Raw genomic sequence first — 27,172 nt, 5'->3', positions numbered from 1 at the left:
TTATGGCTGTTTTACATTAAGGGGGCGACTAACCCCAAATTGTCGATTTTATAATTCATTTTTATACTCGAAAATAAGCCCCGAATTGTTTCATTTTCTAAACATGCCTAGATCTCGATAGAAACGAAATCACTAACACATAATTTTCACGAATTTTTCATAATATATTGCCATAACCGTGCATTAAACTAAGTTAATATTTTAACATATTGTATATTTATCGACTTATTGAAAAAAAAATTTCCACCTGGCATATGAAAGACGGGCCGTGAGCGTGAAGAGAGTAGGACGATGTTTGATTTTTTGCGTTAGTCGCCCTCTTAATTCAATCCAGTGATCCCATCCAGTGATTTTTATGTATTCGATGATTGGGCGAAGTCGCCAGCTTCTGCCTAGACATACTTTCAATTTAAATTTTGGTATGGATGTATTAAAACTTATACCAAGGGGATGACAGAAAAAAGCTTTTACACGAATAATATTTATTAAAACATTATCTAATAGAGATATGACAACACATAATCTATTAAAATATTCATCGCTATAACACAATATACTATGTACACTCACTATTATAATATTTCACAATCTAAAATGGCACAACACATTACTATACAAGGTATTTACAAGACGTCTTATAAATATTAATAATGTCTATTATAATTATTGTATTATAATCTAATTATGCTAAGCATTGCCTGCCACTCTGTTGTTAAGTGTTTATACAGGGAACAAGGTCTGCAGTCTTACCCCCGAAAGTGATACGATTTCGATTTACGAGTCTCATTAGTTTCAAATTGAGCCGCAGCACGATCGTGCGCTAGTATAGCTGTCAGGAGTGGGACAAGCCGTGGAGACCGAATTAGTTCCAAATTGAGCCGCAGCACGATCGTGCGCTAGTATAGCTGTCAGGAGTGGGAAAAGCCGTTGAGATCGAATTAGTTCCAAATTGAGCCGCAGCACGATCGTGCGCTAGGATAGCTGTCAGGAGTGGGAAAAGCCGTTGAGATCGAATTAGTTCCAAATTGAGCCGCAGCACGATCGTGCGCTAGTATAGCTGTCAGGAGTGGGAAAAGCCGTTGAGATCGAATTAGTTCCAAATTGAGCCGCAGCACGATCGTGCACTAGTATAGCTGTCAGGAGTGGGAAAAGCCGTTGAGATCGAATTAGTTCCAAATTGAGCCGCAGCACGATCGTGCGCTAGTATAGCTTTCAGGAGTGGGAAAAGCCGTTGAGATCGAATTAGTTCCAAATTGAGCCGCAGCACGGTCGTGCGCTAGTATAGCTGTCAGGAGTGGGAAAAGCCGTTGAGATCGAATTAGTTCCAAATTGAGCCGCAGCACGATCGTGCGCTAGGATAGCTGTCAGGAGTGGGAAAAGCCGTTGAGATCGAATTAGTTCCAAATTGAGCCGCAGCACGATCGTGCGCTAGTATAGCTGTCAGGAGTGGGAAAAGCCGTTGAGATCGAATTAGTTCCAAATTGAGCCGCAGCACGATCGTGCACTAGTATAGCTGTCAGGAGTGGGAAAAGCCGTTGAGATCGAATTAGTTCCAAATTGAGCCGCAGCACGATCGTGCGCTAGTATAGCTTTCAGGAGTGGGAAAAGCCGTTGAGATCGAATTAGTTCCAAATTGAGCCGCAGCACGGTCGTGCGCTAGTATAGCTGTCAGGAGTGGGAAAAGCCGTTGAGATCGAATTAGTTCCAAATTGAGCCGCAGCACGATCGTGCGCTAGTATAGCTGTCAGGAGTGGGAAAAGCCGTTGAGATCGAATTAGTTCCAAATTGAGCCGCAGCACGATCGTGCGCTAGGATAGCTGTCAGGAGTGGGAAAAGCCGTTGAGATCGAATTAGTTCCAAATTGAGCCGCAGCACGATCGTGCGCTAGTATAGCTGTCAGGAGTGGGAAAAGCCGTTGAGATCGAATTAGTTCCAAATTGAGCCGCAGCACGATCGTGCACTAGTATAGCTGTCAGGAGTGGGAAAAGCCGTTGAGATCGAATTAGTTCCAAATTGAGCCGCAGCACGATCGTGCACTAGTATAGCTGTCAGGAGTGGGAAAAGCCGTTGAGATCGAATTAGTTCCAAATTGAGCCGCAGCACGATCGTGCGCTAGTATAGCTTTCAGGAGTGGGAAAAGCCGTTGAGATCGAATTAGTTCCAAATTGAGCCGCAGCACGGTCGTGCGCTAGTATAGCTGTCAGGAGTGGGAAAAGCCGTTGAGATCGAATTAGTTCCAAATTGAGCCGCAGCACGATCGTGCGCTAGTATAGCTGTCAGGAGTGGGAAAAGCCGTTGAGATCGAATTAGTTCCAAATTGAGCCGCAGCACGATCGTGCGCTAGGATAGCTGTCAGGAGTGGGAAAAGCCGTTGAGATCGAATTAGTTCCAAATTGAGCCGCAGCACGATCGTGCGCTAGGATAGCTGTCAGGAGTGGGAAAAGCCGTTGAGATCGAATTAGTTCCAAATTGAGCCGCAGCACGATCGTGCGCTAGTATAGCTTTCAGGAGTGGGAAAAGCCGTTGAGATCGAATTAGTTCCAAATTGAGCCGCAGCACGGTCGTGCGCTAGTATAGCTGTCAGGAGTGGGAAAAGCCGTTGAGATCGAATTAGTTCCAAATTGAGCCGCAGCACGATCGTGCGCTAGTATAGCTGTCAGGAGTGGGAAAAGCCGTTGAGATCGAATTAGTTCCAAATTGAGCCGCAGCACGATCGTGCGCTAGGATAGCTGTCAGGAGTGGGAAAAGCCGTTGAGATCGAATTAGTTCCAAATTGAGCCGCAGCACGATCGTGCGCTAGTATAGCTGTCAGGAGTGGGAAAAGCCGTTGAGATCGAATTAGTTCCAAATTGAGCCGCAGCACGATCGTGCACTAGTATAGCTGTCAGGAGTGGGAAAAGCCGTTGAGATCGAATTAGTTCCAAATTGAGCCGCAGCACGATCGTGCGCTAGTATAGCTTTCAGGAGTGGGAAAAGCCGTTGAGATCGAATTAGTTCCAAATTGAGCCGCAGCACGGTCGTGCGCTAGTATAGCTGTCAGGAGTGGGAAAAGCCGTTGAGATCGAATTAATTCCAAATTGAGCCGCAGCACGATCGTGCACTAGTATAGCTGTCAGGAGTGGGAAAAGCCGTTGAGATCGAATTAGTTCCAAATTGAGCCGCAGCACGATCGTGCGCTAGTATAGCTTTCAGGAGTGGGAAAAGCCGTTGAGATCGAATTAGTTCCAAATTGAGCCGCAGCACGGTCGTGCGCTAGTATAGCTGTCAGGAGTGGGAAAAGCCGTTGAGATCGAATTAATTCCAAATTGAGCCGCAGCACGATCGTGCGCTAGTATAGCTGTCAGAAGCGGGAAAAGCCGTTGAGATCGAATTAGTTCCAAATTGAGCCGCAGCACGATCGTGCGCTAGTATAGCTGTCAGGACTGGGAAAAGCATAAAGTTAATATACCTAGCGGAATAAACCAACAATCTCGAGCTGTCAAACGTAACCAAAATTGGTTTCATCTGTGTGTAAAAATATGTGTACGTATACACTTACACAAGCATGATTGAACACGAATTGTATGAGATTAAATTGTTAACGTGGCGGCACGTGCCGACTGGACGTCAAAACAAGAGTGCTGCGTTCGCTTGCCACGAGGATTGGAACGTCACCTTTATAGTTGCAGTGAGATGTAACAAGAATTTCTGAGAAACAAAGTTGCGGGCAACATTTTCTATTAATATATTAATATATGAATCTACTTTTATTTACAATACAAAGTACAGCATGACTGGTGAGACATGATCAATACTTAAAGAGAGTACTCGGTACTTGATTCTCATTATAATTATGTAATAAAATTAAGTACTTAATTTTTGTTACATACTTAAATGAAATATGGACACTTAGTAAATTACTATGCGGCCGGCGCAGCTGCGTGGGCCCCGCGCCGCGCGCTACCCTTCCCGCGCGCGGTGTCCATGCGTTGGGTAAAAATAATATAATGCTACATTTACTCAGTGATCAATTATAATTTATATTATTTTTAATATATTTTTTTCAACTAATATAATAGTCTAATATCACGTCCTCGAGTATTGAACATGTCTCATTAGACATGCTGTATAACTAGTAAGTATATTTCTTTTTCTATTATTTACATTTCAACTATCACCTATAAGTAATCACATTTCTATTAATACACTTATAATTTTTATACATCAAAATATTACTATTGGTACTTAATTAGAAATATTTTATTAATTACAAGTAGCTAATATTTACACCATTTAATAATATTATAAAATTCTATTTTATAATTAGTATTTATATTCATCCGAATAGGGATCGAAACAAATAATATTTTTTCCAGTACTTAGAGGTACACATCATTATATATTATTACACACTTTGTAAATATCTTCTTGTCTTGTGATTCCTCCCCTAATTTTAAAGTAATTTTAAGTTAAAAACGTCTTAAAATAATGTTCAAGCAAGAGTTGTACTACCAAACTTTTTCAGATGAAGCAAATCCTGTCCCCAAATTTAAAATATTCAGCAAAACCATAACGGTTTTAATAGGGTACTGATGATAATGAATGCAGAGGCGTATTGTGGGTTTCACCGGTGGGTATACAGATAAGGGGGCGATACGCCTACAATACTTTAAAATATCAAAAGCGAAATGATAAAATGATATGGCTCTAATAAAATGTTTCCTGGACGAATGAAATTGAGTTTTGATTAAAAATCGTACATATATTATGTACGATACCAGTATTTAATAATATGCAATATTGTCATCATCGACCTCAGAGGAACCATTTCGCTACAAATATAATATTATGATTTGCATGCTGAGTCTGCCTGTGATTGGGTCTGCACCTTAATAAGTTTTGTGTATGTGATATTATTGAAATAAGTTTTGATAAGATGTAGACCTGTTGGCAGACCCAACCCTTACTAATATTATAAATGTGAAAGCGTGGATATTTGTTACGCTTTCACGTAAAAACTACTTGATGAATCATCGTGAGTACCTACAAGAGTATGTGTACAAAGTTTTGTACACATACTCTTGGAGGTATTAAAAGTAACGGATACTTTTAATTAAAAAAAAAATACAAAAAAAATGTTGACGCGGACGCGGACGAAGTTGTGGGCAACAGCTAGTAGATAAATAAATATTAGGTATGCATCGTAGTACGGGAAGGGAAGTGACAAAAGGCTTAGCCGACTCGTTTTCTTTATCACTTTTTTATAGAATCGTCTATCAAAATATATGGAACGAGCTTTTGCCCGCGGCTTCGCTTGCGTTAAGAAGTATTATTATATACAAACTTTCATCCCCTATTTTAACCCCTTGGGGTTAGAATTTATCAAAATCCTTTCTTAGCGGATGCTTACGTCATAACATCTACCTGCATGCCAAATTTCAGCCCGATCCGTCCAGTGGTTTGGGCTGTGCGTTGATAGATCACTATGTCAAACCTTTGAGTTTTATATATGTAGATTGAAGATTGACATGACACAAGTCGATTTCATAATATAATTGAACGCAGTCAATTCCATAAAAAAGGAAAAAATGACAAGATAATAAAATTTACTACTGTTAAAAACAATATTTTGCACCAGCACTTTTAACATTATTAGAGTTGAAAAGTTTAACACAGCGCGAAATATCATCATTATAAAGTTTTCCCACTAAATAAGCAATAATTCCGAAAGTGCAGGATTTATTCGTACATTTTGCCGTCTAGACATAATAAAATTAGAATGTTTAAACAAAGAGCGATGCCATTTTGTAAATTGGCAGTAAAATAAAAACGAAATATGCAGGGTGCTATGAAATTGATTTACATAAGAATGCTTTTTGTTTGTCTGTGTGAGTTTCACGACCTCTGTTGTTCAGTGGACCGACGCTCAGTTGTGAATCGCGCTGTCATTGTTTTTCAAAAAGCGTGATTCGCGTTTGGCTGGCGCTCGTTATGGGAAGCCTATGTACACCATCCGTCCTCCGTTCCGCTCCGCCTGCGTAGGACGGGAGTGCAGAGGCAACGCTATGCGAACCTCCTAAATCTCGTCTTACGAGGCTCCAGCCGGGTCAGGATGGGAACCTACCCGGCTTAGCCAGTCCCGGAGCCGAGGGGAACGCTTCAGTTTGCCGAAACGTTCCCTAACATTGGTGAAAGTCCGGTCCCTTCTAAGGTAGACCGGCCGGTCGTGGAGGGAGTACTGCGGGGCTAACATGGTCGCTTTGGTGAATCATAATATTATGAATCATGATATGATTCATTTTTTTTTAATCGCAAAATGCAAGTAAGCTTGCAATTCATGTCTAGTAATTCGTATTAATTTGACATATTTGTCAGATTGACAGTTTTGAAAATTCATTTGCTGAATTGATTGAGAGGAATAGCTAAATGTAACCATTTTAGCCCCGCTGTGTTTGTTATATCCTGGATATCTTTCCCTATACTGCTGAAGGCGAACCGCAGGTGGTTTTAGTAGGTAAGCCCCGGCAGTCCCACATACTCCCCGGGTGCTTAAGCTTAACTGGCGCACATCCCCAAACCGGGGCGCCCAGTTTCCCCTGCGCTTAAAAAAAAGGCCTATGCAATGCTAATGATGATGATGACTTTGTCGACCCCACAATACCTTCGCAATATCTTAGTATACTCCTTATTACGTTACCTCGGCTGCGAAACTAAATTTCCATAACGCAATTTCTGCCCTACATACTGTTTTATTTGATAAAGCGAAAAAACTCGAGTAATCAAGACGTTGATTACCACCTTTATTACTTTGGGAGTTTGGGCTGTTGTGCATTTTTATTTGTCTTTTTGTTTTCTGTTTTTTTTTGTAAAACCTTTCGTAACAAAGTGAGCGAAAGCGCACGAAGGGTTCCTTAGAAGACGAGTTCTTTGATTTAAATTAAAGTTAGTTATTATTAAATAACTCTGAACCGTACATTTTTCCGAAACGTACATTTTTCATCGCCGGGAACCGTACATTTTTCCGAAACAAAAACTATCTTATGTCCTTTCCCGGTACTCAAAGTATCTCCCTGCCAAATTTCAGCGAAATCGGTTCAGCGGTTTGGGCATGACGAGGTAACAGACAAACAGACTTTCGCGTTTATAATATTAGTACATGGATCTCGCATTTCATTTTCTGAAATTCCTTTCCAGAATTAAGACCTGTTTCACCACTTCCTGATAAGTGACGAATAGGCTATCCACCAATTAGCTTGACAGATCAAGTATGGAGAATCTGTCAAAAAAAATTGTGAATAGCCTATTCTGAAGTGAAGGAAGTGGTGAAACAGACCCTTAAAGTAATAAATCCATTCTGTACGGTATAAGTATTCATTTTTTGGCAAATATGTGAAATAAGAAATTATTATTTTACCCACAGACAAACAGACACACTTCGCATTTATAGTATATTAGTAAGGATCTATACTAAACTACCTTAATAGTTGATTAAATTTAATACAATAAGATGTATATCTTCTCGTGATTGGATTTACCCTACGTACCCGTTTGTACCCTTTGTCCCTTCCATAACGGGATGATTTTGATGCTACTTTAATATATAACCAAACGACGCCTCCGTGGTCTAGTGGTATAGAGCGCGGCTCTTGACTCGGAGGTCGTGGGTTCGATTCCCGCGTTGGAAACATGTTTTATCCAAGTTTGGTTCGGACAATGCAGGCTGATCACCTGATTGTCTGTCAAGTAAGAATACTGTAAGATGATCCATGCGTCGGATGGGCATATAAAAAGTCGGTCCTGGCGCCTGATCTCTCGCCAGTCGTATCGGTCTTCCGTCCCACTGGGTTATGAGAGTAAAGGAATAGAGAGTGCTCTTGTGTACTGCGCACACACTTGGGCACTATAAAATTACTCCTGCGTAGCTGGCCTGGTTTCAATGAAACCGGCCACCGTCACCGAAACCGGTGTGGGAGCTATTATTATATAACCAGACTACATTCTTACTAATATAATAAAATACTAGCTATTTGACCGAGCTTTGCTCGGTATTCGATAAAACACGAATAAAATAACATTTTCTAGAAATGATTCCTAGCTAGATCGATTTATCGCCCCCGAAACCCCCTATATACTAAATTTCATGAAAATCGTTGGAGCCGATTCCGAGATTCCAATTATATATACAAGAATTGCTCGTTTAAAGATATAAGATTTGAATGCGAGTCTGTCCTTCTGACTGATACCTCTTCACGCCTAAACCACTAAGCCGATTTAGATAAAATTTGGTAACGTATCTATTTTGACATACAGTTAAGTAGATAGGATAGAAGAATTCTTTCATTCTATCAGAGTCACGTCATAAAATTGGCTGAAAAACACTGCTGTTGTTTTTATGGTAAGAAAAGCATTTTACAAAAACATGGTGTTATTTAATAAAGCTGTCAAATGAAATAATTAATGGATTAAGGAAATAGCCCTTTTAATGTTATCGTGGAAATTGTATTATTTTGACCGTCAAACCATAATATTACGTGTATTTTGGTGCTAAACGAATAAAATATGAAAAAGTTTGGACAGCACTAAAAATAATGTATTTTCTAAGCAGAACAACATCATATTTCATATTAACCCAATATATTTTTTTTGATTTAAATTAATGATATTACGATTATAAGACAAAATATATTATTACTTAATGTTGGTTTTTTAGTAAACAATGTACAAATCTAAAAACCTCTTGCTCTGTTACTAAACTTAATTGTTATTTTTTCTTATTTTTTAAGCTTTAAAAGTAATATTCCTAGGAGTACATATAATCATTATCATCTATTTAATTACTAGTATTTAGTTATTAACATGTTTACAAATGTACAAAACTATTTACAGTGAAAATAGACAATATACATATAAGCTATTTAACTAATTTATAAGGTTTATTATTTACTTTAGGTACGTAGGTGAGGTAGTATATTATTAGTATTTGTAATGGGAAGTGCTATAGAATAGAGTGTTGAATAAAACCTTTGGCTTTTTGGTTTGGCTCTCTATAGGATTTTAGAGATATTTTAAAATAAATATAAAATTCCTTTCAGTTTGGCCTATAAATAAATATAAAATTCCTTTCAGCTTGGCCTATTATATGTGCCAAACTTGTCAGGTTGGGCTTGTTTATTCAGTAAGATGAAAAGGTTTCGTCACAATTTTTGAAATTCCAAATAGAAATTTAGAAGGTGTTATCACTAACAAATAGCTAAAAAACTAAAGATACCATCTTGTATATTACACAACTTTACATCTGCATTACAAAAAAATCTTTCAGACTGGCCTAAGCAATGATGCCTCTAATCTCTTTTAGCTTGGCCTATAAGGTGCCAAACTCTAACCATTTCCAGCGATTGCGTGACAATTCTCTACGTCTTTTCCTATTAAATGCCAAACTCTCTGACCTCTTCCAGTCTGACCTATAACGTGCCAAACTCGTCAGGTTTGGCCTGTATCCGCAGTACGTCAGCTGAAGTTGACTTGACGCAGTTGTTGAGGTGCATATCAGAGGAGGCATTGGAGTGGTGGTCCCGACGCGTCTTGGGACAGGTGATGTCTCCGCATATGGACCTGGGGAAGAAGGTAGAAGTTTTGAGGCCAGCTTAGCCCTGAGCGTCTTTTCAGAAATCCAATGATACCAACGCAAGTCACTGAATTAACGGAAATCAACACAAAATTCCGACACAAACTGTCGACAGGAATTCGCCGCCCACCATCTGCTCTCTGTTTCTCTCAATTTAAATAATGTTTACTCTTCTACAAAACTTGTCCATAATATAGGAAAACAAAAGAGTTTTTCAGAACTTTCCTACAAAACCTACGAATAATAAATAGTTTTTATTATTCGTAGTACAGAACTCTTTATTATTTATTTCCTCTGAGTCAGATTTTTCTGTCAATCGTGCGTGCGATGCTTCATAGTGGTATGTTAAATATTGGCAACGTAACTGCAGCTCTTCTGATTTTGCGAGTGTCCATAGGTGACGGTAGTTAATTTCCATGGTGGCCCGTATGCTCGTTTGCCGCCTCATTATAAAAAAAAAAATAATACCTGCAACAAGAGTCCAGGGTCTTCCTAAACGCAGCCCTGAAGTCCCTGTTGAAGTAGGCGTATATGAGCGGGTTGAGGGCGCTGTTGAAATAGCCCACCCAGAACATAGCGGCTACCACTGACGGTGGGCACGGACATGCCTCGCCGCATAGTGCCGTTATTATGTACCTGGAAGAACACTTTATATGATGGCCAATTCTGCATCTTAAAAGTATACATTAGGCAATAATAAATTCTGGCGCAAACGTACAGGTAGACCCGACCCCAGATAAACTGGGAACATGGGTTGGATAAGGTGCCCAACACCAATTAACGTAATATGAAGGCTATGGCAAAAACAATAAGGAATATATGACTAGATCCTTTCATCTGAATACTTTATATAAACATTATGTGCCAAATTTCTGACTACTTTTAGCTTGTTCTATAAAACTGATCCCACATTTGTCAGTGCGGATGAATGTGCGAGGTTTCAGATAATTTCATACAACGAATTCTAAATGCGGTGTGTTCCGCGCGTGCGTGCTGATATAATATGTGCGATCACCTTAATGTGCCAAATTCTCCGATTTTCATGAAACAATTATATCATGGTGCCTATAATTCTCACTACTTTTGGTTGCTGTTGCTGCTCGTTAATTTTACTAATTGCCTGGTGCAGTTGGATGTTGGATATTCCACAATCTAGAAACTATTGCACTTACCATAGAAAAAACGGCAGCCAGCACGCCAGGAAAGCTGACATGATGATGCCCAGCGTCCTCGCGGCTTTCCTCTCCCTCTTCATCTTGCTGCTCGCCTGGTGCATCTGTATGCTGTGGCGCTCCCTCATCATGTCACCCATGGATATTCCGTTGATCTGGAGATGCTTGTCCAGAAGCAGAGCTGCTACTTTACTTCTAGAAGAAGAGACAATTTGATTTGTAACTAAGTATGATGAGATATGAGATCAGCTATTATATCTATACCAGTTTTTTCCAACTTTTTTAGGCCACGGACTCCTAGGAAGTCAAGCACAATTTTCACGAACCCCTTTGTAAAATAAACAGCAAAAAATTGAATTATGTTTGGTTCAAAGATGATGACACCGCAAACCTCCATACATTTGCGGACACCCAGGGGTCCGCAAATGTATGGAGGCCTATACCAATTATAGGATTTAATATTTTCTTTTAGTTTTTTTTTTTTTAATTCTTAAAGTGCCAATAATAATAATAGATGTTCTGAAAGTGTAATAGTTTGTATGTAGTGCCTTAACTACTGATTCGATTTGATTACTAAAGTCTGGCCATCAATCTGTAGTTTAATAATAGCATAATTACATCTCATGATTTCAATATTCGATTACAGTTTTTTTTTTATTATAAAGGTGTCAAATATTTTTCCTTGTCGAAATTATTAGAAAGAAATTTCTTAACAAAATATGAATAGCTAAAATTAGGGCAAAATATTAGATTACGCGTCAAATATTATCTTAAAAGCTTCTCAGGTTAAAAATAAAATTTATTTTCATTTGAGGCAAAGACGGTTGAAAGCTTTTTATTTACCCACGCAGGGAAAACGGTACAACACAATAAAATTTTATACTTTTAAACAGATAATCCATACCAATATTATAAATGCGAAAGTGTGTCAGTCTGTCTATCTGTTACCTCTAAACCGCTGAACCGATTTTGCTGAAAGGCATGGAGATACTTTGAGTCCCGGGAAAGGACAAAGGCTGCTTTTTGTCCCGGAAAAATGTACGGTTCCCGCGCGATAAACGAGTTTTGGCGCAACGGAGTCGCGGGCGTCATCTAGTCTATATATATAAAACTCAAAGGTGACTGACTGACATGGCGATCTATCAACGCACAGCCCAAACCACTGGACCGATCGGGCTGAAATTTGGCATGCAGGTAGATATTATGACGTAGGCATCCGCTAAGAAAGGATTTTGATCAATTCTACCTCCAAGGGGTTAAAATAGGAGACGAAAGTTTGTATATAAATTTTTCAATAATATTGATATTACAGACGATCATGTAAAGCAATTTGATATAATACGCGCCCTTAAGGCGGGGATTAATCTCAATCCAAAACGATAACTTTGCACACAACCAAAGACCAAGCGAAGCGTATACGCATCGCAATAAGATTAATTTTAGCTTAGCATAAAACTGTAGTCACTCGAGCGGATCTTCTCTATTTTTCATGTTTTTTTTTTAAAAACTTGAAAAATAGAGAAGATTGTTCGGTTAAAGAATTTTTAATATAGATTTGCTAACAATTTATTCAAATAAAATGTATAATTATCCTAGTTAATACTTATATTTCGATGAAATAGATTTTTATCGGAGGTGAGTTTGTAAATTAATTACAGCCAAAGTATTAAGTTTTATTAAAATGTTTTTGGTTTAAGGTATTTTAAATATTGTGCTTTATACCTCATATTTTTTAAAACTTCGTTATTATATTGGAACTAGATAAACCGGAAGTCGCGGAATAACAAATTGGGGTTTATCCTCGCCTTAAAGTATGTCAAGCTTGCTTGAAATATGCGAGTTGTTCTCACTACTCGCAATTAAGTAGTTAACTATGTTATACAGTAATACAGGGTGTAACATAATAAAGTGATAAATGATAATACTTTATGATATATATGTATAGTTACCTAACGCCTCCGTGGTCTAGTGGTACAGAGCGCGGCTCTTGACTCGGAGGTCGTGGGTTCGATTCCCGCGTTGGAAACATATTATTTCCAAGTTTGGTTAGGACAATGCAGGCTGATCACCTGATTGTCTGACAAGTAAGATGATCCATGCGTCGGATGGGCATGTGAAAAGTCGGTCCTGCGCCTGATCTCTCGCCGGTCGTGTCGGTCTGCCGTCCCACTGGGTTATGAGAGTAAAGGAATAGAGAGTGCTCTTGTGTACTGCGCACACACTTGGGCACTATAAAATTACTCCTGCGTAGCTGGCCTGGTTTCAATGAAACCGGCCACCGTCACCGAAACCGGTGTGGGAGCTATTATTATTATTAGTATAGTTACCACTGCTACTTTCAAACTGAACTCAATACAGAGGACCCATACACGCCCTTAATTATTATCATTTTGTTTTGTTATATCCTGTAATGAGTTAGTTTACATGATTCATGACGTTATAGGAACTTACACTCAACTGGTAGCGGCCATAAGGGTTAAGTAAATAGCAACATTGACATTGGACTATATTGCTAGCAATATTTAGCAATTTCATTGGGCCGAAAATAAACCTTATTAAATATACCCTTGAAAGCGTAAACATAATAATAGCTAATAATAGGGAAAAAGTGTAACAAAATTCCTGGTAATAAATGTTTACGCATAGACGGACAAACATTTCCAATTATTTTTGTGCTATACTCCATTTTACTAATTTTGATAAAGGTATAGCCATAATGATAATGCCTCCCACACCGGTTTCGGTGACGTTCGCCGGTTTCATTGAAACCAGGCCAGCTTTCGCAGGGCACCAGTAATAGCCCAAGTGTGTGCGCAGTACACAAGAGCATTCTCTCTTCCTTTACTTTCATAAGCTAGTAAGACGGATGACCGATAGGAATGGCGAGAAATCAGGCGCAGTGCAGGATTGACCGGTTGTAGTTTTTATTAATTTCATAATAACATGGTTATCGCTAACAATTAAATACCAACAACTGTTTAATGTCCGACTCCAAAAAAGGAGAAGGTTTCTCAATTCGACCCTATATAATATTTTGTTATGTTTTATGTTTGTTCGCGGATAATGTCACCGTTTCTGAACCGATTTTGATGATTCTTTCTTAGACGAAAAGAGCATACTTCACAGGTGATCCCATGATAAATAAATACTTTTTGAAGTTATTAAAATAATATAAAAATAGTTGTAAGCTGTGATGAACGCCAGTAAATGCATTTGAGCCCTATTTTATTTTATTTATTTACTTGCTCTCCCGGTAAACGTTTCTTTGCCATAAAGTATTTCGCCCATATTATTGTATTGAATTGACTAAATAAGTATGGCACCTTACCATGGCAACGTCCATCGCTATCCCGTCGCACAAACAATGGTCGCCGTCAGTCTCGAGTTGTAATAATTTACTATTATTTATTCAACAAATGCACTTATCAATAAAATAAGTACCTACCCAGTAGCCGATTCTCAGACCCACTAAATATGCATATAAAATTTGGAAAGCCGTTTCGGAGGAGCACGCGGCCTAACATTGTGACACGAGAATTTTATATATAAGATTTTATTTTTATTTTATCAGGAAAACATACAGTGATTTGATTTACAACCTATGTTCTACCGAACACATCCAATGCGGTTTTCCGTACTGACAACGCAACGCCTTGTGAGTTGTGGCCATACCCAAACTCGAAACTCCAAGTGATTAAGTCTAAGTTAAGTCTAAGTTGTGTAAGTCCAATAAATGTGTCGTAACTTTTAGATTGTTTTGGTTCGTGAGTCTGTCAGTTCTTATTTAGCTTTAATTACACAAGTTACCAGAAACTTGCACATAAATTACGTATATTTTTAGTGTGCTAATGTCATTCATACTACAAAAATAAAGACCTAGATAATAGAAAACTAAAGAGACGAAGAAGATAAAGCTCAGTTGGTGGGCTTGTTGGTAGCTAATTAAGCCGGGGGTCGTGGGTCCGAATCCCGCCGACGGAACAAAAAGTTTTCACAAAAGTTCCTGGGACATGGATGTATATTAATTTTATTTATTTATTTTATTTTATTTTATTTTATTTGGGTGGCTTACAGCTAACAATATTATATTAAGCTTAAAAGATAGTTAACAAAAAAGCCAATTACAAGCCTCCACAGATAACAGTTACTTTAGAGTAGGTAATTGGTGTAAGATAAAACATACAATTAATAATATAAATAACAACAAACAACAATTTTAACAAATTAGTGACAGTAAGATTATTTATAATAAAAATTAAATATTTGCTTAATATGCGTATTGCTTAATTTTTCCATTGACCATAATTGTAGGTATGTCCTTATCCATATAATGCATTCAAAGTACAAACTATGATAACACAGGAGATGAAAAAAAAAAAAAAAAAATTATCTAATAACATATTTATCATATTATTATGTCTGGGTGTCTGCCTAGAATCGCGGTATTTATAGAAGCTAGGCTACTTGTGAAAAGATCGATAGTGGGTTCCGACTTAGCGAGCTCATTAAACAGTCTCATTGACCTCAAAAAGAATGAATTTTGCCTGTAAGAGGTACGCGCATGAGGTATGTGCAGAATATTTCTTATGCGACAGTGGCGTGGTGGTATATTTAGGTTTAGTTTGGTTAGGAGATCGGGACAATTTAATTTTGCTTGGGCTAATTTTAACAAGAAGCGGATGTCGGCGATGTCCCTTCTGGTTGAAAGTGGAGGAAGATGAAAGCGACTACAGCGCTCCGCATAACCAAGGTTTGGGATTCCAAATTTATAACTAAGGTGCCTTGTGAACTTTTTTTGAATTTTTTCTATTCTACTTGAGTGAATTGCAAAATTAGGGTTCCAAACCTGGGCAGCGTACTCTAGGTGACTGCGGACATAGGCGCAATAGAGGATTTTTAGTGTCTTCATTTTGGTAAAGTCACTGGAGTTGCGGATGATGAATCCCATAACCTTAACAGATTTGCCGACAATATGGTCGATATGTGGTTCAAACGTGAGCTTGCTGTCCAAGAGTATTCCAAGGTCCCTAACGACTGAAGTGCGAGCTAAATACAGGTTACAGATAGAATAGTTGTGAAATAGAGGCTGATTTTTACGGGTGAAGGATATTATATTACATTTAGGTATATTGAGTTCGAGGTTATTAAGTAGGCAGTAATTCGCAAGGCTGGAAATGTCTTCTTGGAGTAGGTGTGCATCTGATATGGTTTTGATCGGACGATAAATCTTCAGGTCGTCGGCAAACATTAGGTATTTTGTGTGCTTGAAGCATTTGCCAATATCGTGTAAAAATAAAATGAACAGAAGAGGCCCTAAAAGAGAGCCTTGGGGAACTCCGGAGGGGATAGGTAACCAGGCTGACATAAATCCATTCAGAACCACTGACTGAACCCTGTTCTCCACATACGAAGAAAACCATCTCAATAGATCCCCCCTTATGCCTAACTCAAATAGTTTTTGGAGCAGTATGCGGTGATCAATCCTGTCAAAGGCCTTGCTGAAATCTGTGTAGACAACATCAACCTGGTCACCATTATCCATATGTTCGGTTATAAAGTCAACTAAAGTAAGAAGGTTAGATGTAGTGGATCTGCCTTTAAGAAATCCGTGCTGTTGCGGGTCAAACCAAGGTTGGAGAAAGTCATACAGCTGATTATAAACAATGCGCTCAAACACTTTAGCCAATAAACATAGTTTGGAAATAGGTCTGTAGTTTTCAACTTTATTTTTTGCACCTTTTTTATGAATGGGAGTTATATATGCAGACTTCCAAACAGACGGCAATTGACCCTCAGATATTGATCTTTTAAAGAGTAGGGAGACAGGTAAGGCAAGCTCCTCTGCGCATCTTACAATGACTATCGCCGGCAAGCCGTCAGGACCTGAAGATTTACTGAGATCAAGTGATTTGAGGTGTCTGCCAACCGCACCCACATCTATTCCGATTGCATTAATACTACAGTTGGTGACATCAACGGATGAGTCAGCGTTAGGGGATGAAGTTGGTGCGTTAAGAAACGTTGTACTAAAAAAATGGGAAAACAACTCACTGATCTCCTGTCCGTCACTGCTACTGCAATTACCGTAGGACATACTTGAAGGGATGTTGAAATTATCACGTTTGTTTTTAATATAAGACCAGAATATCTTAGGGTTAGTTAGTAACGAAGATTCGATTCCGGCCATATATGTCCCATAACAGGTCCGCTCTATATCCTTAGCTCTGTCCCGTAGCAGTTGGTACGTAAGTAGGTCTGACATATTTCTATAAGTTTTATATTTTTTATAGTATTTAAACTTTTCTTTGATTATATTGATGAGGGCTGTGTTGTACCAAGGTGGGTATTTACCACCATTGATAAGACGCTGCGGGACATGTAGGTCAATAATGTTAAATAATATTTTATAAAAATTGCTGGTTGCGACATCTATAGTGTCCTTTGCAATTAGGTCGACCCAGTTAACTTGGTTGAGATCACGGCGAATGAGATCGAAGTTGCCTTTGTGATATTGGTAAGTATTACGGGCGCGGGGCTTCAATGGTTGAGGTTGGGCTGCATCTAACGTAATCGATAGCGCTGGGTGGTAGGGATCCTCACTAACTAAGGGATCTAGACTAGACGTAACGGAAACTTTGATGTTAGATAGGACCAAGTCGAGAATTTTATTGTGTTTGTTTAAGATTATATTGTATTGCTGTAGTCCACATAGGTTTAGAGTGTCAATAAAATTAGAGTGTACAATGTTGTTAGACGATAAGTAAGGAGCAATTCCGTCTGGCGTAGACGTCCACATAATGGAACTCATGTTGAAATCTCCTAGAATGAGGAATTTGTCACTGGGTCGACTAATGACTAGGTCTGAAAGCTTGTCCAAGTGTGCATTTAATTGATTGGAGAAGCTATTCCCGTTACTTTGTTCGCAAAGGTAAAGCGTACATAAATTAAGAGAAAATGTACTCTTTCTAGTGCTGTCGCGCAGCTGGATCGAGATCCAGATATCTTCTGCACTGGACTGCCAGTTAACATATTCAAAAGCTACAAGGTCGCGGTGAACTGCCACCAGCACACCGCCGCCGCGAGCCTGGCCTGTGGCTGAGTAGTCGCGGTCGCGCCTCCAGACTAGATACCTATCGTCGAACAGTTCACTGTCAAGTATACCGTCTACAAGCCATGTTTCAGTTAGGGATATTATATCGTAGTTATTGGCAGCTAAATTTCTAAAGAAAGTATTAGATTTAGTCCGCAACCCCCGCACGTTCTGGTAGTAGATAAGTAATTCATGCATTGATTACATGGTTAGCTACATATAAATAAGTAATAGAAGTATTGCATGGTATTAAGTAATATATTCTACAACATTTTGCAGTTTTGATTTTCCAAGGCCAAGAGAAACATAGCTTTGTTGGTAATGTTGGGTCACATAGTTGTATACATGCACTGTAAATAATGTATAGTATTAGGTAAGTGAGGTAAGTAATAATGTACGATTGAACAAATAGAGCTTTATTACAGTTATTTATAGTCAGCCTATCGAAATAATGTTTGTTTTGGAGTAAACAATAATCTAATATTAAAACGTCACATACACATATTTTAATTATATTGTGATTCTTATTAATAAAGGCTGCAGACAAATATGTAGTACAATACAAAATATGGTAGACAATCATAGGTGTGATAATAAAACAATTACAGTGGTTAGTCTTTAATACAATATCTGAATTAGTAGATTGTTTCAAGACATGGCATTTGATATAGGTTAAAATAACATAATATAATAGCACTATTCCTATCCAATAGTGTGAAGTTTTAGTAATTATATTTTTAAAAAGAAAGGCAATGCATAAATTAGTAGAATAAGTTCTGTAGTAATATTTAATTACTGCACATACCTTATGATAGCGAAAGTCAGAGCAGAAATCATGAATTAGTTTTAGGTGTATGGTAAATTTTAACTGTGCAAACAACCCAGCATATAACACACATAATAATATTATTGTATCAAAGTAGCAGCTTATGCATTTAAGTATTAATATTATAACATTACAACAAAAAAATATGTTCGTGTAATATGTGATATGCATAACCAAAACTGTAGACAAGGTTAGAAGAAAAGGAACACAATACAATGTATGATCAGCTGACAGAACAGTCAACATTAAGTTTGGAAAATAATAATAATTGTGCACTAAACAGAGTAATCTGACAGGAGTTAGTAGTAATATTGTGTTAATACAAAGGACACACATTAGTGTTACAATGTCTATAGCACTTAGATAGTGATGAAAGATGTTATGTAATAAAAATAGTACTATAATCTCACTGGTCAAATAGGGCATGAAGCAAGAAAACATTGATAATTTTAGTGTATTTTTTGCAGGTCGCCTTCTGAAGTGATAACAAATGATTTTGAGGTTTGGTCTCGTCGCACAAATATCTTCGCATGTTTGACCCAGACATATTGATAGTTGTGTTTCTTGGCAATTGTCTTGGTTTGTGTGAGCAGCATTTTGTTTCTGACCGTCAGATGGTCGTTTAAATAAATCCTTCCAGATCCGGTCAATCCTATGTCAGCTGGAAGTAAGGGTTGCTTGCGGGAGCGGGCTGCTGCTAGGAAGTCTTCCTTGACGTAACGGCATAAGAATGACACAACTATATTCTTTATATCAGTCGAATTAGATGGTACTCGGTGTAAGAAGTTGATTTGGTTTTTTGAGATAGGATATGAGATAACTGTACCTATTTTGTTTAAGATCTCAAATAGGTTTTCATTATTCTTGACTGGCACACCTTTGATTTCTAGGTTATTGCTGCGGACCCACTGATCCATATCGCGATGACTGTTGTTTAATTCTAAAACTGTCGACTTATTGTTTATGACATCCTCACGAATAGATTCGATTACAGTTAATCTTTCGTCGAGTAGTTTCACTTTTGTTGGTAAATCCTTTAACTCACATAGTTGCTTCCGAATTATTTTCATTTCGTCTGTCAAACTGGATAGCGGGGCGAGTTCGTGGCGAATATTAATTAATTCACGCATTACGGAGTCCAGGGTTATGGCCGAAGGTGAAATTGGTGAGGTTATTGAAGATTGTGGCTGGTTGGTGCTGGCGAGGCCGATGTTCTTGCAAGCTGCACACCTCCAAGTAGTTTGACGCTCACCCAGTTTTCTGTAGCCTTTCTCTGTAATCCCGGAACAAGGGAAATCGAAATGCTTGTGGCATGCAGAGCATTCGATCGCCTCGTTAACGTCCTCATTGCATCTGCCGCAGATCACCATCTTACTTTATGTAGTAAGTATGTATTTGCTTGTAATAGACACAAACGATAAAAGTTAGTAGTATGTATGATAGTAGTATAATAGTAACAATCGGGTTTTGTACGCGCGGGTATCAATAACGTAGGTAGCGTGTTGTTCTAGCGGCGAACGCGCGCTGACTTGATTAAATATGTGTATCATATAATAAAAATCTTAAATATATGTTTATTGTATAGTATAAAAGTATTAAATATATTTCCATTGTCTGGTATCCGTATAACAGAAGTCCTTCTGTTCAGTACTTAACACGGGGCCAGACTGACGTGGTGTGAAACGTCCATAGATCTAATATATAAAATTCTCGTATCACAGTTTTCGTTGCCATACTCCTCCGAAACGGCTTGACCGATTCTCATGAAATTTTGTGAGCATATTGATTAGGTCTGAGAATCGGCCAACATCTATTTTTCATACCAAAAATTATTTATATGGCAAAACAACGTTTGCCAGGTCAGCTAGTATTATTATATTATTATTATAAAGTCTATATTTATGTCGGATACATTTTCAAGCTTAAATCTTTAAACTGAGTTGGATTAAATTTTATATGGAGGCTGGATTTATATGCGTCCGCCCGTACGCGCGGTTTGGCGGCTACACTGCAAGATCACAAGCAAAATATGTATGTCATGATTTATTTAAACTAGAGATCGCTCAATGGTTGAAATTCGACCTTTCTTCTTTTGGCTCCACGTTTAAAGTATTGACTATTTCAGATTTAATTCAAAAAGATGGTAGTGTGCACATTGTAGTGTGTGTAATGTTTTATTTGTTAAAACTTTATGATAAAAGCATAATTTCAAAATCACAAATAATATTAGCTCGACGCACTCTTTCACCATATAAACTATAACTGTGCAAAATTTCATTCACCTACGTTTCCGCATTTTTAGTTGACAAGGGATCCAAAGTTTTTCGCTTGCGTAATTAATAATAGTAGATTAAATAAATATAGTTATATATTACTAGCTGTCCCGGCAAACGTTGCTTTGCTATAATAATATAAAGTATTTCGAGCATATTAATATTTTATTGAAGTGACTAAATAAGTATGTTACCATGGTAACGTCCCGTCCCGTCCCGTCGCACAAACAATGGTCGCCGTCATCTCGAGTTGTAATAATTTACTATTATTTATTCAACAAAATATGCACTTATTAATATAAAAAGTACCCAGTAGCCGATTCTCAGACCTACTCAATATGCTCACAAAATTTCATGAGAATCGGTCAAGCCGTTTCGGAGGAGTACGGGAACGAACATTGTGACACGAGAATTTTATATAAGTACTAGATGTCCCGCGCGGCTTCGCCCGCGTAAATTAGGAATTTTACGGAAACCGGATATTTTCCCATAAAAATAGCTCTTATGTCCCTACTCCCTTCACTTGGTTTACTCTATATCTGTGCCAAATATTGCCATAAAAATTGCTGCAGTAGTTCGTAATTTCTAATATTTCCCCCGTTTTTCCCACATTTTCCTGAGTTTCTTCGGTCGTATTAGTTTTAGCGTGATAATAAATAGCCTATAGCCTTATTCAATAAATTAACTATCTTACATACTCTCAGTTCAAGCAAATATACTCTCAAGCAATATTAAGTATCGATTTTTTTAAATTATCGCTTGACAAACTCGAGTCTCGATCTAAAAGACTATGCAAAGTACCAATAACAGGGTCATTATAGGCTCATAAGTCATAACCATGGGACGATGTATGGTATAAAATGGTAGTGATGATGATGATGATGATGAATGTAATTTGCGTAGTAGCATATGCTTTCCGTTCTTAAAACAACGCCGAATTTCCCAAACTTGTATCTATAAAGAATCAGGAGTTCTCTCAGCATCTTCCGAACCACGGTATACCAGGTATACCTCGCTGCAAAATCATGCTTAGAATACTTCTCACGAAACCGAAGTCACCACATGTTTCCATATAAATTTTGAGAAGTTCCCTCGATTACTTATGCATCCTTCATCAGATCACCACTTTTGTGAATTTAATACCAAATTGGGATGATACCACATATACCAAAAGAAAAATTTTGAAAATCGGTTCACAAACGGCGGAGTAAATCGCATTCAATATTATTCTAAATTGAAATAGAATAATATTGAATGCGATGATAGCGCCGTCCGCCGGATCTAATGTAAAACATTCCAAAATCAACAACTCCTTATAAATAAGAAATTAATTGAAAAAACATTTTCCAGTAGACCAAACTGTAAATCTAAACCATTCTCGAATCTCCACGAACACACACAAAAAATTTCATCAAAATTGGTCCAGTCGTTTAGGAGGAGTTCAGTCACATACACACGCACACAAGAAATATATATATTAAGATAAGATGATAGCGTCGCGGTCGCACTGTCATTTACATACAATTGCTAATGATTTCGCGGTGTAGCTGCCAAACAGCGCGTACGGGCAGACACAAATAAATCGAGCCTAATAATCAAAAGTTAACCCATACCTGCATCGATATTGTACATAATATTCACCCATCCTACTTAACATGTTGTATAATAGTTATTGTTTCAGCTTGTCATGTATAATCCGCCGCGTGTGTGTAATTATTCATGTGACATCTGTTATGTAGTCTCTGTTTATAACCCGGATACGGGGAATAAACACCCATTCTAGCCATACTAATATTATAAATGCGAAAGTGTGTATGTCTGTTAGATACCTCTTCTTGCATAAACCGCTAAATCGATTATACGATACTTTAAGAGGACACACCAAGGGCTAGAGAAATGAAAAAAGTAGTGTAATATCTATTGCTGTCTCCCTTACCTCCAGCCTGAGCGCAGAGCGCGATAGATACAACTGCAGAAAATCAACGATTCGTTGTCCCCTGATTTCTTCTCCAAAACTTAAGCAAATTTTTGTTCATTTAAAAATTAATGCAAGACTTGAGATGTGTTCCGGTGTTTTTTTTGTATAATCTAGCCAAATTTGTTTTCTGGATGTTTGAACACAGCGGAAAATCTAGTCAGTTTTTTGGGTTTTTGAACGTTCATATCTTTTTAAATAATTAAATTATGAAAAAAAGAAAACATAGGGACATGCTAATAGTGGCCATAGATATTCAGGAAAAAAATCATAACTCTACCGGCATTATCCAGGGAGGAAACAGGGGAATAACGGTTAAATGGAAAAACGGCTCTAGTGTATCCTCTTAAGTCCCCAAAAAGGACATAGACACTTATCTCGAAAAAATGTACGGTTGCTTGTTGCCATTTGCGGGCGTCATCTACTGTCTTATATTGCAGTCATTAACTCAGCAATAGTTTTTTAAAATTCCACCCCTAAAGGGGCGAAATTGGGGATCAAAATTTGTACTATCAGAGAACTTGATTCCTAGGCAGATGGGGGACCTACGTAGTTTGGTCGCGTCACGTCAAACCCAGTCGACAAATCACAATTAACATTGAATTGACAAGATCTGACCAAATGACGTTTTTCTGTCAACTGCCTAGGAATCGATTTCCTCGATGGTGTATTGAATGAATGAATAAATGAAAAACATTTATTTCAGACAAAACAATGTGCCCATAGTATTGTTAGTGTGTTAGTTACAAAATTATAATAATAAATAATAACAAATGCTTATAAAACATACTAAATATTATGTTAGTGATGTTACTAATAATTTTCCATTATTACTAACATCACTATTATTAAGTCAGCCTATTTTTTTACCAGATAAAGTCCTTTTATTAGGGTTCTGTACCCAAAGGGTAAAAACAGGACCCTATTACTGAGACTTATACGTGGGAGATAAACATGGGAGATTATACGTGGGAGAGCCATGTTTCGGCACGAATGGGCCGGCTCGACTGGAGAAATACCACGTTCTCACAGAAAACCGGCGTGAAACAGCGCTTACGCTGTGTTTCGCCGAGTGAGTGAGTTTACCGGAGGCTCAATCCCCTACCCTATTCCCTTCCCTACCCTCCCCAATTCCCTCTCCATCCCTACCCTCCCCTATTACCCTATTCCCTCTTAAAAGGCCGGCAACGCACCTGCAGCTCTTCTGATGCTGCGAGTGTCCATGGGCGACGGAAGTTGCTTTCCATCAGGTGACCCGTTTGCTCGTTTGCCCCCTTATTTCATAAAAAAAAAAAAACTTGTCTGTCCGTCTGTCTTCAGGCTGTAGCTCAAGAACGGTAATAGCTAGAGAGTTGAAATTTTTACAGATAATGTATGTTTACATTTCATGCGTTGCACCCGAAATGTTTTCTCACAAACTTCTGCAAATACAAATAGGCTTCCCAAGCCAATCCGCAAACAAAACGGAACAAATGATCCACACAACAGAAATGGAAGCGTAATATCCGGAACGGATATTAGGATTATATGGATATCGGATATGAGCTATCTGATTTTGTTCTGTGTAAAGCAAAACCGACAAAGTTTGGCGGAAACCATACTTTTGCGGGTTAAACTTTCATATTGTCTCTTAAAAAAATCATGAAAATCAGTATATTGTGGTGAAGCATAAAAAGGTAACAGATAAACGGATTTTAGTATAGCCTAGAATCTAGATCAGTGGTGCCCAATCTTTTTTACACACGGGCCACAAACATGTTTTGATCTTAGTGTTGCGGCCCGAAACATACATTTTTATGGTTAAAAAATAACGTTCTTCAAAATTAATGATTTAAGAGTGCGAAAAAAGTTACGACTTTAACGACAACTTTACATTATTTCGCCGCTGGGCGTGAATTCCAAAATGGTTTAGCATCGCACGGGCCACAGATAAATTCCCGGCGGGGTGTGTCCCAGCTATCCCCAACATGCGGCCCGCGGGCCGCGGGTTGGGGATAGCTGATCTAGATGATGCCCGCAACTCCGTTGAGCCAAGATTCGTTTATTGCGCGGGAACCATACATTTTGCCGGGATAAAAAAGTATCCTATGTCTTTTCCCCGGACTTAAAGTCTCCGTACCCAATTTCAGCAAAATCGGTTAACAACTTTTAAGGAGTGAGCACACTGAGACGGGCCGTGCCTGGGCTCATCGCAAAAATCCGTTTCCATACAATTTGTGTGGAAGCGGATCGTATCGTATCGCACACTGTGTCGGGGCGCAGCAGATTTCCGCTTCCATACAAATTGTATGGAGGCGGATTTTTGCGATGAGCCCCGGCACGCTGAGCCCCGGCACGGCCCGTCTCAGTGTGCTCACTCCTTTAGCGTGAAGGTAGATTACATTTGTCATAAGCTGACAACGAAAGACATTTAAATCACATTGTTAACTTTTCATATTATCAAACTTATTATACTCGGTTTCAACACTAAAAACTTTATTACGAGTATAATAAACAGGCTAAAATCTCATTACAATAATAATAATTGTTGTTATGTGTATTTTCACAAACTTTTTTTTTTCACTTTCAATATACAGGGTGTAATCAAAGTAAGTGACAATAATGAGCAAATCCATTACGCTGGGGCGTTTGCCCATACAAAACACAAAAAAATACTCTTTCAGCGCTGCTACTTTCACAGTGAACTCTATATTATGAGGAACTAGTCTAAAGCATTATCACTTAGTTTTTTTTACACCCTGCATAAAACTTCGCTAAATCATAAAATATATGTTTATTTAATGGCCTATTGAACGGATTCTATATTTAATAGCACAGCAAACTTTAAGAGATATTTACTAACCTGTACAGCATCCTCTCCTGTCGATCCGCCTCCATGTATATTCTATAGTACATGAATATCATGATGACACCGGGTATCCAAAAGCTGACACTGCTGGACACCACCGCGTACACTTTGTTCACAGTGAAACTGCACACCTTGGGGTGGCGTCTCCTGAACTCTAAATGCTCATTCGTGGTGTACCAGCCCATGAAGATCGGCAGGAACGACACCAGTGCTGGACTACACCAGACCACCGCTAGCATGATGCCTAATCTTCCAGGAGTCATGATGAGAGGGTAATCCAACGGTTGGACGATCGCATAGTATCTGTCCACGCTGATGCAACACAGATGGAGTATCGATGCAGAGGAAAAGTAGACGTCCAGAGAATTCCAAACGTCGCACATGAAGTACCCAAACAGCCATTCCCCGTTCGTTATTTCGACGCTAAAGTTGAAACACATCGCCCAAATGGCAACCAACATGTCTGCCAACGCGAGTGAGACGACGAAATAGTTCGTCAGAACCCGTAATTTTCTGTGCCTCATTACTGATACTATCACAAGCAAATTGCCTAAGATGGCCGCGAGGATTATAAACAGCATGATGGCACATTTTAGTACAATCAGTAACACTATCAATGGATCATTGAACTGATTGGAATACACAAAATCATTGGTCTCGTTGAGTTCAAAAGTCCGGTTAACATAAGCGTCGGTTAGATACATGGAGGTGGACAACTCTTTGCCGTCTAAAGTCAGGTTTTGTAGAACTATGTCTATGTCGAACCTCATCTTAGGTGATTCTGTCTTTTATGTTCTCTTCATTTTCCATTGTAGTACCTGGAAAGAAAGAATTTTTGAATTACTTTATGCATTTTTGTACATAATTATATACATAGAATAATATGGTATACGTAATCCGGGAAGTATAATTATAGTTAATCTTCAATTTATACAAGCGCGGAATGGAATGGAAGCAACTTTTTGCAACGAGACTGTTTTTTTTTATTATAAAGCACAATAAACCTCATGTCTACAGAATAACACACAAATTAAATACGCGCCAAAAAATTGGCCGTGCGGAATTCTCGAGAATTATCCGGTGTTAATTTCTTGACACCGGACAATTCTTGACGGCGAATTTGACGTTTCCATTCCGTTCCATTCCGCGGCGGTGTAAATTGAGCCTAATAGTTTCTTAATAACAACACTTTCGAAAATGTTGTGAATGGTTGGCCACACAAGGTATGATTTTCAATGAACATTCGAATCCCGGCTAGGGAAAAAATTAATCACGTTCGTTTTAAAACAGTTAAAACAAAACCACAAAACAAAATAAAACAAAGTCGCCAAGGTCGTAAATCACAAAGTTCGAGTGATAAATATTTTAATACGAAACTTCTGAA

The 27,172-nt window shown here is 38.4% G+C and overlaps 2 protein-coding genes across 2 annotated transcripts; both read right to left on the bottom strand.

Moving 5' to 3' along the window:
* Positions 1-9,097: 9,097 nt before the first annotated feature.
* Positions 9,098-26,600, bottom strand: LOC121737769 (octopamine receptor beta-1R-like). The gene is made up of 5 exons (XM_042129464.1): positions 25,783-26,600; positions 10,777-10,971; positions 10,073-10,240; positions 9,441-9,591; positions 9,098-9,111 (listed from the first exon to the last, which is right to left on the bottom strand). Exons 1-4 carry the CDS (start codon positions 26,556-26,558, stop codon positions 9,441-9,443), a joined length of 1,290 nt encoding a protein of 429 aa, XP_041985398.1. The 5' UTR covers positions 26,559-26,600; the 3' UTR covers positions 9,098-9,111.
* On the bottom strand, positions 18,856-20,174 carry LOC121737770. Its single transcript, XM_042129465.1, has one exon. It carries the CDS (start codon positions 20,060-20,062, stop codon positions 19,142-19,144), a length of 921 nt encoding a protein of 306 aa, XP_041985399.1. The 5' UTR covers positions 20,063-20,174; the 3' UTR covers positions 18,856-19,141.
* Positions 26,601-27,172: the final 572 nt, after the last annotated feature.

The sequence above is a fragment of the Aricia agestis genome, chromosome 21 (assembly GCF_905147365.1).
Source record: "Aricia agestis chromosome 21, ilAriAges1.1, whole genome shotgun sequence".
Taxonomy (NCBI): Eukaryota; Metazoa; Arthropoda; class Insecta; order Lepidoptera; family Lycaenidae; genus Aricia; species Aricia agestis.
This window is presented reverse-complemented; position numbering and strand designations above follow the sequence as displayed.

What these genes read in the sequence shown, in the direction of transcription:
- LOC121737770 (XM_042129465.1), bottom strand. Translation starts at nt 20,062, where the DNA reads ATGGTGATCTGCGGCAGATGCAATGAGGACGTTAACGAGGCGATCGAA.
- LOC121737769 (XM_042129464.1), bottom strand. Translation starts at nt 26,558, where the DNA reads ATGAGGTTCGACATAGACATAGTTCTACAAAACCTGACTTTAGACGGC. An exon ending in CAGGAGAGGATGCTGTACAG is followed by an intron (nt 10,972 to 25,782) that starts GTTAGTAAATAT and finishes CTCTTCTTCTAG; the next exon opens with AAGTAAAGTAGCAGCTCTGC. An exon ending in TGGCTGCCGTTTTTTCTATG is followed by an intron (nt 10,241 to 10,776) that starts GTAAGTGCAATA and finishes GTGTTCTTCCAG; the next exon opens with GTACATAATAACGGCACTAT.